Raw genomic sequence first — 14,667 nt, 5'->3', positions numbered from 1 at the left:
CCCAGCCACACCGGGATCATGCACCCTGGGGAGACCCAGCCACACTGGGATCATGCACCCAAGGGAGACCCAGCCACCTCGGCGGCACCCAGCCCCTCCCAGAGCCACCCCGGTTCCAGTGCCAGCCCCGCTGTGCCAGGGAGCGCCGCGGGTGCCACCACACCAGCGCCCAGCCCCATCGCCCAGGGACGGCCGCCTCGTGGATGAAAGGAAGCAGCAGCCTCACCAGCGGTGCAGAACAATTCACATTTATTAGTTCATACAGCTAACACTCGCTACACATGCGTTCAACACTTATTGGTCACATTTCCACAGGTAGTCAAGTCACAGAGCGGGGCAGCGGAGCCGCGCCAGGCCGGGCTGGCAGGGAGCTGCGCCGGTGCCGCTGCGGCAGGGCCGGCCGTGCCCCGTGCCGTGCCGGGCCGGGAGGAGCATTCCCTGGGGCGCAGCAAGGCGACGGGGACACGGCTCCTGCCAGGCGCTCCCAGGGCGCAGGACTCGGGCGCAGGCTCCTGCCCCGACCTCGGCTCCCCGCTGCTAACGTGCCATGCCAGGCAACATCCTGCTTCCCTGATTTAGGCAAGGGATCGTGGGAAAAACAGTGTTTTACTGGGAGAAGCCACTGCTGGGAGCATCTGTGGAAGGGCCCGAGGACCAAACTGGCCTCGGACCCACCCCACGAGCCAGCAATGGCCAACACGAGCACCAGCCAGCGGGCCGGAGCTGCTCCCTCGGGATCCGCCGCCAGGACGCGCAGGCTCGCGGAGGCCCCGGGCCACCAGTGCAGGTCTGCGCCGTGCCGCAGAGGGACGGAGCTGCCTGCTCGTGGAGTGGTGGGTGCCAACACAAGCCAAGCTGGCAAGAGCCACATCCTGTACGGCACTGCGCTCCGTCAGGAGGGAACGCAGAGCTTGGTGCCCCCGTGGCACCGTGGTGCTTCGTCCCAGGAACAGCAGCAGGACCCCTGCGAGCCGGGGTGCCCGGTGGTTCGGGGACGTGAGGTCAGGAACCACCACGGGTGCGTCTAACGGCACCAACAGGCAGGGAACTCCTGCCATTCACACAGACCGGTCTTCTCTAGCAACAAACACCGGCAGCATTTTGTTTTTCTCACAATCCCTTTGAGATGATAAACAGGATGTCACACGAGGTAGTTTTGTTATGGAAATCGAGTCAATAATGTTATCAACTATTACAAGACATTTCATAAATCGAAAGAAAACAATGAATCACAAAAGGCTTTGTTAAGGTTGATCGTCATCTGGTTTCAATTTCTGTTTCTTTTTGCCCTTGGGGGCATTTCTTCCACTGAACCGTGTTGCTTCTTTCATAGACTTGTTAGAGGTCAACTGCACAGTATTTTTTTTCAATTTTTTTCTTTCAAGGCAAAGACACCGCCTATACTGCCCTCACCAGCTTTCTGCTCTGCTGGTTTAAACTCAGCGTGCACATCCTGGCTGCTGGGACAGCTGAGGAGGTGGCTTTTAGCCCCGCAAACCTGCTGCCAGGCTCAGTGCTGCTGCTCTGCCGGTGCCGGCCCTGCCCGCGGCTGCAGCGGGCTGGAGGGCACCATTTAGGATATTCCCAGCAGCTGCGGGTGAACCGCTTGTACACGTCAGTACACCTCTCAGCCAGACTGAATGAGCCTACAGTCCCGGCAAACACGACGAGGAAGTTGTACCAACTGGACATCCAAATGCTCTAATTCCTAAGCCACACACTGACGGCAGGAATGGGACTGCCTGAGAAAGAGAGGTGCCCATTTTTTCCTTTTCCATGAGCACCCGAACCCATTGAGCACTGAGGGCAAAAGGATGCGGTGCATTTACGCGCTGCTTTGAACATGGAAGCACAGAGGAGCCTCCCTCTCCCACTCCCAGACGCTGACGTGCCCGGTGAGGGCGTGCAGCTACGCACGAGGCTGGCCCTGCACGCTTCGCCCTTCCCACCCCGGTGGAGCTGCTGCTGCGGGGCTGGGGACTGGGGGCTGCGGGGCTGGGGGCTGCGGGGCGAGGCAGCGGGGCGCCAGCCAGAGGCACGGCACAGCTCCGCTGCGGGGGCTGCTGTTTGCTCCCCAGCCCCACGCCAGCCCCACGCCACGCAGTGCCCCTGCCAGTCCCACGCATCCCTGGGGAGGGTTCCCCACGGCCACCGGAGGGGCCTAAACAAACGTCCCACCAGGAAAAACAGAATTCTCCCCCCGACACCTCCATATGGGGGCTTTATTCAGGTCTCAAAGAGTCCTCCAAACAAGTCATGAAAGAAGCAACTGTTGCAACATCAAAACTCGGGTTTCTCTGGGTCCCGTTTTAAATACTTATCCCTGAGCTGCTGTGCATTGCAAACAACACACTGAGAACCCAGAGAAACGCCACAGCTTGATACTGACATCTCACGCGTTACCCCCGATTTAAACATCATCTAAAACTTAAAAATTAGCTTCATACTTAAACTAGTTCCCCAAGTTTCCCCCTTTCTCCTGCCTTTTATGTGGCAGGGATGATTGCCGCTTATTATCCTGAGAAATACAGAAATAACATTTTCACAGACACCAAGCTTCATAGCTTCAAATCAAAACCAAGAAAGAAGAAAGAATGAACGGTAAATAGCACATTCACGGGAGAATTTTTTGTTGTTTTTAAAAATGTAATAAAAAGAAATTCAAGTGGTTTTTTTTTTAGTTTTTTTTTTTTTTTTAAGGTTGGTTTGAAGGACAAGACTTAAAATCATTAACCTGAGCTGGCTGTGCTTCTGTTCTGCGCACACTTCTGAAGAGCCCTTGTCCATGCCGGCACACAGATGTGCCGCGCGTAAGGGAGGGCAGGACGGGCAGCAAGGGGCTCAGAGCGGTCGGCACCCCCGGGACAGGTACCCGCAGCCCACCTCCTGCGCAGGTCACTTCTGCTCCTGCGGCACAGCCCCGTGCCCACGCGCTCAGCCGGGAGCAGATGGAGCCACGGCCCCGCGGGCAGCAGGAGCCCGGCCGAGACGCCCGCACTCCTCGCGCACCGCATGCCCTCGCGGGCTCGCCCCGAGCCCACGGCAGCGCAGGGGAAAGGCTGGAGCTGGTCTCAGCAGCAGCGCTGGCAGGGGCAAGGTGCTGCGGGGAGGGAGCCGGGGGGGCCGTGCCACCGCACCTCGCCGTCATGTAACGGGGCCGGGCTCCCCCGTGCTCCTGCTGCCCGCAGCCGGCAGCCCGGCCGAGCGGCCTGCCCTCACCGTTTGGAAACCGCTGCTCCCCTTCACTGCTTGTGCTGACAGCAGACTACAGAAGCTCAGAATTTAGGACCTACAGAACAAGCCAGAGCTATGCCCTGGTTCCCCAAAGCATGCGATGCCTCTGCCCAGCAGTGTAGGCTAACAGGCGCGAGATGAGCAAGGGAACAGCCGCTAGCAGGATTAACAATTAAAAAGGAGCTTGCACGGATGTGAAATGGCTCTAGGGATAGCTCCTGCTGCATCCATTTTGCCATCTCCAGAACCTCTCGGTTTAGAGGTTCGTGGCATCTCTGAGCATCCTGGCAGTGCCCCCATCCCACTGCCCTCTCTAGGGGCCGGGGCACGTCGAGGACAAGAACTTGCTCTGACGCACGCAGTGGAGTCACGACTCCGTTCATGTGACAGAAGCTTGACCCAAAGGCAAGCTTCGGAAGAAAATGCAGAGGTTTTCAAAGAGCTTTTGTTCAGGTCCCGGGGTCCTGCCACTCAAGCGAAGACTCATCCCCAACACCTGCAGCAGCAGTGCCTGCTCTGCGCTCTGTGCTGGCTGAAGAGCTGCAAGCTGTAAAACAGCAACTAAGAGACCTAAGCAGAGCTCCTCTGAATATGTGAGCCTGGGCATTTCAAATTTATGTCCCGAATCTCTGTTCGGATTAAAAGTAACTCTTCAGCCTTCTATTTGCACAAATACTATGAAGGAGAGGAGGGGGTCAGTCAGCCAATTTATCTTTCAAATCGGGGATAAAAATTGACTTGTCATGGCAGAAAATTCTACCAAAGACTATTATTGTTGATTGATTCCTCTATGACAGAAGGTCAGATAAGCAACAGCAGATAGGTACCAAAGATAATGAACTTCCCCCTACTAGCATTAAGCACAAATAAAATATGAGTCCCTGTAAACTGAATGTTACGTGAAGAATGGAACAAAAATTCCAACCTTTCCAGGGTGTCCTTCAAACCAAATTCACAAATACATCTAGCGACTGACCTAATGTCTCTACATTTCTAGCTACGTTCCTACCTTCTCATAATACCTGAGTTTGCAATGCAACACATTCACTTTACCCTGTTTAAAAAATACAAGTCATTAGAGGACTTGGTGCAGAAGATATTACGACTGACTGTCCAGTGAGTTACATTCTGGTTTGGTATATCAGCTTCTGCCTCACTTGTCAACTTAGTAAGGCTTTTTACTCCCTACAATAAACCTATTATTTGTTAACAGATACTGCTGCCAATCAGCCTTTATACAATTTGGTTTATATAATAGAAAGCAGAACATTCTTGACTGTTTATCATCATATATGAATTTAGGTGTGGTTTTTGTTGTTGTCGTTTTTGGTACAACATTAGTCTTGGGAGTATTCTGGATAAATACAGAATAGCAAATATGTTATTTTTGTCGGGTATTTGGCAATAAGATGACCACTTCTATGTACACTAATTAAAACAAACTCTCATTCATCAACAGATTATAAGAATTCAGTAATCATAGAATAAAATTACTGCTATGCAATTTAACAATTCCTTGAGTGTATAAAACAGCAAGCCAGAAGATAACCCGTAATAAAAAGATCATATCAAGCTATTTGGAAATTAAACTTAAAAGCTGAGAAATAATTTCTAACTTACAAACAGATATACTAAACTCTTACCATTTACACTTGAGGTATATGCTGTATGCAGAAGGCTTTCCTGAGAAATATGTGCTTGTCTCATTTTACAATCAGAAAGTAAATGAGATTTACAGAACCAACTTTGGATTTGTGAAGCTCTATCAAACCGAACTGCTGCTGGTCCCAGCAGCTGTTACCCGTAACATCATATTTAAATAATGAAAAATGAGCAGCTAGTGGACTTTTAGAAAAGGGAAACTGACAAGCTGGAAGATTCCCAAGCAGAATCACAAAGAAGGCAATGCCGCCTTGGGCCTGCCGCTAGTCAACAGCACACCTCCGAGGAGAGGTCTGAAGGGAGCAGGCAGCACCCAGCACCCGGCACCGCTGTTGACTAACCTAGAGATGTGCCAAGCTAGTGGGTCACAAGGTCTCTTGGGTTGCAGCTGAACCCTCTGGGACGCAGGGGAAGGAAAGACGACTTTGGTGAAGGCATTCCTGCTCACCATCACATTCATTTTCATCTCATAGCAGCTTCGCTCCCGAGCAGTACTTACTGTGTGCCATGCACAGCTGCTACCAGGACAAGACATCAAGGGAGCAACTGGCTCCTCCGACCCTGAAGGAACGGAAGCTGCTTCCCAACGTATTTTACAAAACAGCACTCAACAATTTGTTACCCGAAGATCATATATAATGATACAGGGAAGGAAGTCCAGACAGGGTAACGTGGCTGCCCAGGGGAATCTTCCTAAGTTAACTGTTAACGAGAGATCAGAACAGGAGCTTGTCCCCTACGCTCCCCACCACCACCACGGGCAAGATGCCATGAGATTTCCTATGAGAATACCCAAATTTAGATAAGCACCAGGGCTTAGCAGTTACTCACACAGCTAACCAGCTGTCATTAAACCATTCCTCCATGCAGTGGAGTGGTGTGGAGGTTGCTAGATGGAAAATCCAAGCCTTGCAACGCCTGGGACAAACAGCTGACCAAGTACTGTATTCACACCAATTTTTCCTGGTGCGAAAGGATTCCACTGAGCAGTAAAACTGTCCTGGCAGAATACAACTATGGATCATGCCCTCCCCAAGTCCAGCAGAGAAAAGCATGCCAGAGGATACTGGAGTCCCTGGTCACCATTATGCAGGTTACATTAAACCATGAGGTGGGTTAACTGTTCCCAGAAACAGGCTGCTTCTGATGGCTGCAGTGCAGAAGTCTCCTCAGCAGTCAGACACCACCTTGGGGGAATACGCTAAAAGGGGCAATCCTGCCTCTTCTCTCCTGCTTTTATGAATGTAAAACGGATCTTAAGGAACCGATTAGAAATTATTTGCAGTTCTCTCTCTCAACAAGAGTACCTTGCTGCTGTAATGTCAGAGACCTGCTACAACCTGCAACAGCACAATTTCAATCGAATGGAAAGGTGCAGCAGCAGTGGCAGACCAGCTGGTGAGGCTGGAGACAGAGGGCAGATTGCACTCCTGCAGCTCCAGGAGGGAACGGGGTTGCAAGCCCTTCTCGGCCTGGGAGCACTGCAATCCTGGGGGGCAGAATCCAAGGAAACTGCAGGCACTGCCATTTGTGGCTGAGAACTGCCAGAGGAAATAAAAACAACTGGCTAAGCAAACTTTTTCTTCTTTTCCTCTCCCTGTCGTCTTTTTTTTTTTTTAATTTCCTTAAACAATAACAAAAATAAAGCTTGGCACTTCTCTAACACCCACTTCTCCAAAACTGTCCATTTGGGATGCTAACAGCTCTTGTCAGTGAGGTGAGGCAGTTTGTGCTCTTTGACAAACGCTTTTGGATACAAATCACGGAAAGAGCAGTGCGCGAACAGCATCTTCTCCTTGAGGTAGTCTTAGTCATCTCAGTCCCCAGCCCCAAAATACAAAAGAACTAACCCTAACAAACACTGTCACATTAAACATCTTCACATTCTGTAAACTGCTGGAGAATGCATCTGCTGCATTCATACAGAACCATGTGCATCGTGTTGAAGATCATACATTCAACTCTGTCGTGAAATAAATATATAGGAAAAAGAGTAAAAAAACAAAAACAAACACAAAAGGTTCTTGCTACAATGGCAGGGACACCCATTGCCCTGTCTCAGCACTTCCCTCCTGCCCTGGTCATGTTTCCCCCTTCCTCTCCAGGTGAGCCCGCTCCCTGCCTGAGGCACAGAGTAAGGCACGGGTCGGGGGCAAGCTGGGCTCACTCTTTGCTCGCGCTCGTCTTGCAGGAATGTAGAACGGCCTTAAAAAGGAGAGGCAGCTGCTCCAGCGGGACGTTCACCATTTTTCCTGTTAAGAAAAAGACCAGAATTAGCAGCCATTCCTGAATCAGATTTCCGAGAGACACCTAAGCCAGCACCGCTGACGATGGTTTTACCTTGAACCTCTCAGAGAAACAGTTAATCATCCTACTGCTACATTAGACATTTGATACCCATTTGGACACAACAGGATTTATTATTTACTGAAATGAAAGCTAAATAAACGGGCAAAGTCAGATCAAAATGATTTCTCCACAATGGAGCAGTATTTATAGAAACTGGGAAAGACTAAATGCTGTCTCTCCTCAAACTCCCTTGTAGATCCCAGTGAGTAAATTATGTGAGCTATTATGTGATTATTATCTACTTTGTTACAGCAGGGTTGGATGAAGCATACGGAGCCTTGACACCAGGAGGCGAGTATCTTCCTTTACCATAACACTTGGGAACAAACAATGTCTTAATAACACCAGATAGTGCAGATCTAATTAGTGACACAAGTGAAGTTTACAATTCACCTGCGTATTTCAGATATGCTAACGCCCAGAGGAGCTGACGCCCAGGGTTTACCCCGTAGGACTGCAACTGCTCTGCTCGCCCTGTGCTCCTCAGCAGCACTTCAGGGACCTCTCTACCTCTCATGGAACAACCTCTCAGACCAGGACTACACCTATTTAAGACAAAATGCCTCTGAGCCAGGACTGAAGGGAAGAAAATAAAATGCAAACCTGACCCATGTACTTAAACTGAAGCACTTGAGGGACAAAGCCTGTCTTCTCAGCAGCAGGGGACTATGAGCAAGCAGCACACAGCGCCGCACCGTGCAGCAGAGGGGGACAACTTGCCCTGTGTCAGCCTACCTGCAGAACCGGGGGTGACGGGAGACCCCTTCAAAGACAAGGGAGAAGCTTAAGTAGAAAAAGGTCTCACATAAACACCCTCTGACAAAGTAGGCAAGATTTTCATTCTCATAGATTAACTTTCTTTTAAAAGAGGATTTCATAATTTGCACATGAGTGCGGTGGGAGAAAAAGTTACCTGCTATATATCGTATCTCTGGCAAACACATCATTAAATCCGGAAAACGGTTGGGCTGATGGGGGTATTTGTACTCTGTGAAATCCTGGCAGACATACCAGTACCGCTTGTTCAGCTGCTCCAGCTGGGATGCGTTAGTCAGGCCCCTAATGTCTGAAAGAGCATATGATTAGAGAAATGAAAACACAAGGAAAACATCTGAGAACAACAGCAGATTCACACTTACTGCCATCTCTTCAGGAAGGACAGACTGATTTCTAAAACTCTAAGCTGGGTCACTGTTCTGGAGGCTGACTTCAAATGTCTAGTTACCCAGAGACTAAGATCTCACTCCTCTCCTGGTGTGCCTGCACCCCCAGGGTGTCCAGGTGCAAGACTTCCTTCCGCAAAAGACACGGATGAGAACAGCCCAAGTCCTGAGCTGCTCATCTTCAGAGCCTAGTGAACTCTCTCGCAGGTAACAGCTCCAGACCTGCAGTCCCTGACTGCCTTTTGCAAGGCAGCTGTGTGTCAAGGTTCACTCCTCACAGTGGATTCGCTGTAATACTACCTCAGACAGAAACACGGTGATTTTAGCTGTATCATGATTTTAACTGTACCATCTGGCTGAGGAAAGCGGTCAACTCTGTAACTCCAGGTATCGTCGCATTTCTCCCCACTTGCTTACGAATTATGTCATATCATTTATAACCTGGTCAAGCTCTCGTTTTAAAATTTAGCTTTACCAGTGTCAGGCAATGTACACAAAGGAAAAATGGACATTTCCAAGCCATCAACAGGGCAGGAAGTCCCCCTGCCACCTTTCAGCATGATCAATGACATTTGCATGCTGCTGGGTGTCCTGGGAGGGATCCAGCGCGGCCGGAGCACGGGAACTGCACAACCCTCGCTGCGGCTCGCTCCCGTACGACAATGTGACGGAAGAGGCATTGATCTCCTGCCCAAGAGCTGACTTTTAAAAATAATTTTCAGGTATTTCACATAAAAAATTGCAAACTTCAACTAAAAATAAAAGGAGGCAGGAAGTTAATGAAAATACATTTCGGAAAACAATGGAGACAGCTAAAGAAGTGCATTATCCAGTGTCAGGAAACTGCCCAGGGAAGCAAACCGGATCTGAGCCCGGGCACACATTGAAGCGTCAGCACTATCTCCTGGTGAAAACGAGTGGGGGAGGAGGGAGTTTTCAGCACATTTTTACAGACTGCAACTATCTTTCACAGTACAAAAAGACTCTGGGGACATTTATTTCCAAAATTACAGCTGAACACCATCTATTAAGCATTTGCCTCTCCACGGTTTTCTTCATTTATGCACACACAACATAAAGAAACGTCCCAAGAGGCTCCACGGATGTGTAATTACGACAAGCAACTACTGTATCAGGGAATCACAACAAACCTATCGATTCCAAACTATTTCAGCCCACTGCATTTGTTAGGAAATGACCAGGATTTCCTCACTCATTGAAGAATTAATCTGCAGTTCATTTTGCACTGACTTTATTCAAGATTTTGAAATGTCAAGGGTCTTGCAACGTTTTGGACGGCCAGCTTTAACAGAGTGGTTAATCAACAGGAGGATACAGCCCCTTATTAGGCGGAATTCATTGCTTGCACATAAATACTTCATTCGTGAATACTTTCCATTTTAAAGAGGTAGCATTAGGCACAGGAAAATATATTGATGAAGAACCTAAATATCAGGAAGCCAGCTAGGTGACCTAAGCATAAATCCTGAAGGTAAATATTTTACAGAATCAGAAAAGCTCTAAAAAAAAAAAAAAAACAACAAACAAACAAAAAACAGGGAAAATCAAGCTTTACAAAGCCACCCTTTCAAGCAGAAGAATGAACAAATACATTTTTCAGTTGGGAATCTGTGAAAGCTCGTCATGCAAATAATCAATACTTACTTTGGAAAAAAAAACCATGTGAATTAACTGTTTTAAAAGAATCATTTAGTTAATTGCCTAAAGAGCTACCTAAACCACTGATACTTTCAGATGACAGATCCTTGCCTGGTGAAAAGTTCATTAGCAGTTGGTAAGTAATGGGTCACCCAAATGTCCTCTAGGAAAGTTTCGCCAGTCTCTCTGCTATGGTCTTACTCTGATACTGGCCCAGTTGCTACATGTGTAAAATGGCACACGTACTACCTTCAGTGTCTACATCTGAAGGCGATACAAATGACTACGCAAATGAATTCATTCACTTCCAGAACTTCCTCAGGCAGGTATCTATGACACTGTGTGGCGCATTGTCTGTACAAGGGCAGAGTTTCCAGAGCCCACATCTGTCCCTGGGTTTCAGATCCCTTCCTCCCCTTTTTCATCAGGGAAGCAAAGACTGTTCAGATCGTTTCAGACAATTTCTCCGGCAGGACTGATTCCTCCTCTTCATTGACTCACCTTGGTTTAGAAAGTTAATGGCTTTCATGCATGCATACTCCTCGTTGCTGACCTTCAACTGGTTAAATTTGCGAAAGAGGTAGATCAACCGCTCCATCACCTCCATCCCCTCTTCACTGAATCTGGAGGACAGAGATCATACATCAACGCATTCAGGACACAGTCCACACAAGAAAGGTAAGAAGATTATTAAAATAACTTCAGAGATTTTAAAATTTTGAAGTGGAATTCAAAAAATCTTTGTCAAAACTGCTTCAAGTCTGTTGGGACTATTAAGTTGAAGTTGAAGCAAGTGTTTCAGTTCATCATCAGCCTGTTCTGACAGAGCTTAAGGTTTGACAGAGCCAGAAATGCACAATAACTTCTTGTGTGCTTGTAGGCACACTGCTTTGCCTCTCTACACTTCTATTTCCCCCGCTTTCCATCAGGATAGTGCCTTCTCACCTCACTGGGCAGGCACCTTTCTTCAATTTGTATTTTCTGCCACCTGCAGCAACTGAATTTATCCCTGCAAGTGGCCAGCAGAAATACTGAAGCATCCTGCAAGGTGTGCTGGTGTCCCATACAGCTGGACAATACCGCACATCCAACCTGGGGGATTTAGGCTCGGTACTGTTGTACAGCACGTTACAGAGGAACACAAGTTCTCTGCAACAGACATCTAACCTGACACCCAACTTGTTGGCTTTTTTTTCTTTTTTTAAAACAAAACCCTCCATTTCAGAGAGCTGCTACATTAATTTCATCCTTTTCTTACAAAATCAATGCAATTAGCAAGCTTTGGCTCTGCCCAGGGCTTTTCAACATGAACAGAGCAGCACCAAAACACAGCTGCATCCGTGGTGCAGGGCTGCGGGAATACGGACACCAGACCCTGCCGCACAGGAACCACCTCCTGTTGCCAACAGCAGAAGTGCCTACAGTTTCTTTTACCTACATACTGCTATTTGAGTTAGCATTATTTATATACCAAAGAACGACACTGCCCCATGCACAACAGTGGCACCCTTCAATTATCTAATGGACAGGTGAGGAAGATCACCTCCGTCACCTCCCTAAAATTCCCACGAGCAACTGATAAGGGTTCCGGACTTCCACACAACCCCATTTATTGCCCGTGTGTTACGGTTTGCTAATCTTTGTCGACTGAGAGCTTCCTGAAGTGAGACACCACAGTAAGGCTGGGAGCTTTTCCGCAAATACAAACATGCACAGAAGCACAAATAATCCTTGTTAAAGTGAGTGAAACTCCAGGTCACAGATGCAATGCCTAAGGGTCTAGGTAGGACATGCTATTTGCTTCTAAAACCTGCCCCTCAAATAGGATGTGCAGGTTTCATTCCACCTGATAAGGTGATACGCATTGATAAATGCGTATCAAGATCCAATCAAAAACCCACTGCTGCTAGTGAGAACTGTCACAGGTCCGCTGCTGGGACCTGGAGCCACCCTTTGCACAAGCCCAGGGGAAATTCTCACCGGGTACAAGGCGCGCTCATTTCTGAATGTGCGTCGTCTGTATACGGAGAGCTCTGTGCTCGGCCACGCTGCGATACGCAGCGAGGGAGCCGGGCTGTTTGTCAGGCAGAACGGCGTGGGCTCACTCAAAGCAGGCAGGTGAGCAGGAGATTAGAGGCCAGCGTGGGAGTCCGATGCTAAACGCACGATAACAGACATCTAAGAAGCTTCAGAAACAGGAGGGGGATGAGATGCTTCCGAGAAAACCATCAGCCTCAGGCACGGGAGGCTCGTTGAAAGCAAGCTGCAGGCTTCTCCCCGAGCTCCCACCCTCGCCAGGAGAAGCCAGGAGCTGACGGGAGGGGTGGGAGAGGGCACCCTGATGCACGGGAAGGCAGCCCCTCAGAATCCCCCTGGAAATCGACTGCTGGAGGTTGTATGGGTGCAGAACAAAATCCCCATGCTGATGTGAGTGCTGGGCTCCCGCAGGAGCCAGGCCCTGCCTGCGCGCCAGCACAACAGAGGTGATTTAAGGCAGAGGCAGAACCTGAAGGGCGCACAGCAGCTCCCGGTGCCTGCAGGCGATGTCCCACGTGTGCAAATGGCCAGTACCAGCCTCTCCTGAGCGCCTCTCACCGCGATACCACCGGTTTCAAAGAAACCATATATTGCATAAATCCTGAGAAGTGGGACAGAAGTGTTTAGGCAAGCTTCAGCTGCGCTCTGGCATTGTACAGCACAAAGAATAAGAGCACAACCAGAAAGCCATCTCTGAATAGAACGAAAATAGAACCCTTTTCACTGAATAACACCTTATTTTGGCATGTGTTTGTTTACTTCAAAGTTATTTGTAAAATGCATGGTGGAGTTTGGCCTCAGAGAAGTGAAAACAAGCTATCTGAACTTCAGGTCAATTCTTCAGGAAAGTAATATTGTAAGTGATGAAAGCCTTGTCGGCTAATCTAAAGTTGTACAAGTTTCCTTGCTCTCAAGTTAACATTAAAAATCTTGCAGGTGCAAGATTGCAAAGCTCAAGAAGTTAATGAGCACAAAGACCACTCAGTCGTCTGTTGGGTTTAATTGTTTTTAGAGCGTGCACATTTTTACCAGCCACTCATCACTTCATAAATCCAGGAGAGCTCTTCTCTCATTCCTGCAGTTGAACTGTCTTACTTTTCTGTGCATACTTTCCTCCCCCTTTCAAACAAAGCTGTTCTGTTTTTCACAGCCCTATTTCTTCCTGAGGACTGACTCCTCCACACACTTTTCCTCGCAGTTTACACCAGGCGGGTTTCTGGCTATGGGTTATCAGGATCAGCTGGGGAGAGGGGGAAGGGAAGCGGTATCAGGAGAGTGCTGGGGGAGGTCAGGAATCTATTCATTTCATAGTCATCTACAGAAAAACAGCACAATAAAAGAAAACATTTGATCCAGCAGGCCACGAGAACATTCAGCCCATTGTTAGAAGTGATTAAAACACAGGAGCTCATCCCATATGTTCATTTGTCACCCACCTAAGCATTAACATTGCTCCTGGCATTTTGTGAGACTGAAATTCACCCCAAAAAGCCAGACTAGCACTGCTTAAATTAATTTTTTCAACTGGCTGTAAGACCAGCCTTCAGTTTGTAATAATCAACCAACACCGGAATTCAAGGAAACTGAGGTTCTTCAAGAAAAACCTCTCCTTCTGAGTCCCCTTACAAACCTGAAGGAAAAGCTCTTTCACGAGCACGGATCCCAGCGCCGCACGCAGTTACGCTGGGGGCAGCCACCACGGCGACAGCTGAGACTGAAAGGGCAGAGCTCAGATCCCTCATCTGCGCAGCTTCCCGCTAAATGGCTTTTTGGTGCACGTTTTCCCATTTTCCCTAATGACAATTAATACTTGAAAAGCTAAATCAGAAGAAGAGACCACAGAAACGTCGCACTCCCAAGCACACCTATTTTCACCCATGTGCACAGATCTGCCCTGAAGGACTTTTGAGGCTACCGGCTTTGAATTGCCCGTTTCTGAAGGGCGAGGCTTCCTCCTTTGTCTTATTTTCTTACCTCTCGCTCATATTTATCACAACCCCAAAATGAAACGCACGCTTCTCTTTAGAGGCTCCGACCAGGACAGCGCGAACAAAGGGAAGGCTGAATACAGGAACAAGTGGCATTGTGTCTTTCTGTGACCCTCGCTGCTCCTCGCAGGAGCGGCACCAGATGCGGGATGAATGGCCGGGCTTGGCGCAGGACCTGCCCCAGGAAATGAGGCACCTGGGGCCAGTCCTCGCCTCCTCGTGGCCATCGCCCAGTCAGCCTCTCAGGTTGTGAGAGCGGTTCACAAAGGAACTGCGTGAAACTGCTAGGTGCTGGGACGACCGAGCGCGCAGAAGTGTTTTAAATCTCTGCTCCCCAAACACTCAGATCCCCCGCCGACTCCTGCAGAACTGCCGGGTCTATCGAGGCAGGGCACGAACAGGGCAAACGTCAGAGGGTAGGCAGCAGTTTAGTCTGCCACCAAAAGGAGGACCTGTCTGGCACCAAGACTACAGCAGAGAGAGAAAGGAGAGAAAGGGAAAATAGGGAAAAAAAAGGACACAAAAACCCATCACCCTGGCCCAAATGATAAATGAAAGGCAGGTTCCTCAGAACA

At 48.8% G+C, this 14,667-nt stretch overlaps 1 protein-coding gene across 11 annotated transcripts in view; it reads right to left on the bottom strand.

Moving 5' to 3' along the window:
• Positions 1 to 232: 232 nt before the first annotated feature.
• Positions 233 to 14,667, bottom strand: part of NR6A1 (nuclear receptor subfamily 6 group A member 1) — an 86,909-nt gene continuing 72,474 nt past the window's right edge. For all 11 annotated transcript variants that reach the window (XM_080561977.1, XM_080561980.1, XM_080561984.1 and 8 more), the window contains 3 exons: positions 10,569 to 10,690; positions 8,159 to 8,311; positions 233 to 7,148 (listed from right to left, as the gene is read on the bottom strand). In XM_080561977.1, the coding sequence (XP_080418103.1) occupies positions 7,060 to 7,148; positions 8,159 to 8,311; positions 10,569 to 10,690 (364 nt within the window). In that variant the 3' untranslated portion in view covers positions 233 to 7,059. The remainder of the gene's footprint in view (positions 7,149 to 8,158; positions 8,312 to 10,568; positions 10,691 to 14,667) is intronic.

Source organism: Anser brachyrhynchus (genome assembly GCF_964034855.1).
Source record: "Anser brachyrhynchus genome assembly, chromosome: 19".
In the NCBI taxonomy this organism is placed as follows: domain Eukaryota; kingdom Metazoa; phylum Chordata; class Aves; order Anseriformes; family Anatidae; genus Anser; species Anser brachyrhynchus.
The sequence above is the reverse complement of the archived record's forward strand: the minus strand, read 5'-3'. Positions and strand labels throughout refer to the sequence as shown.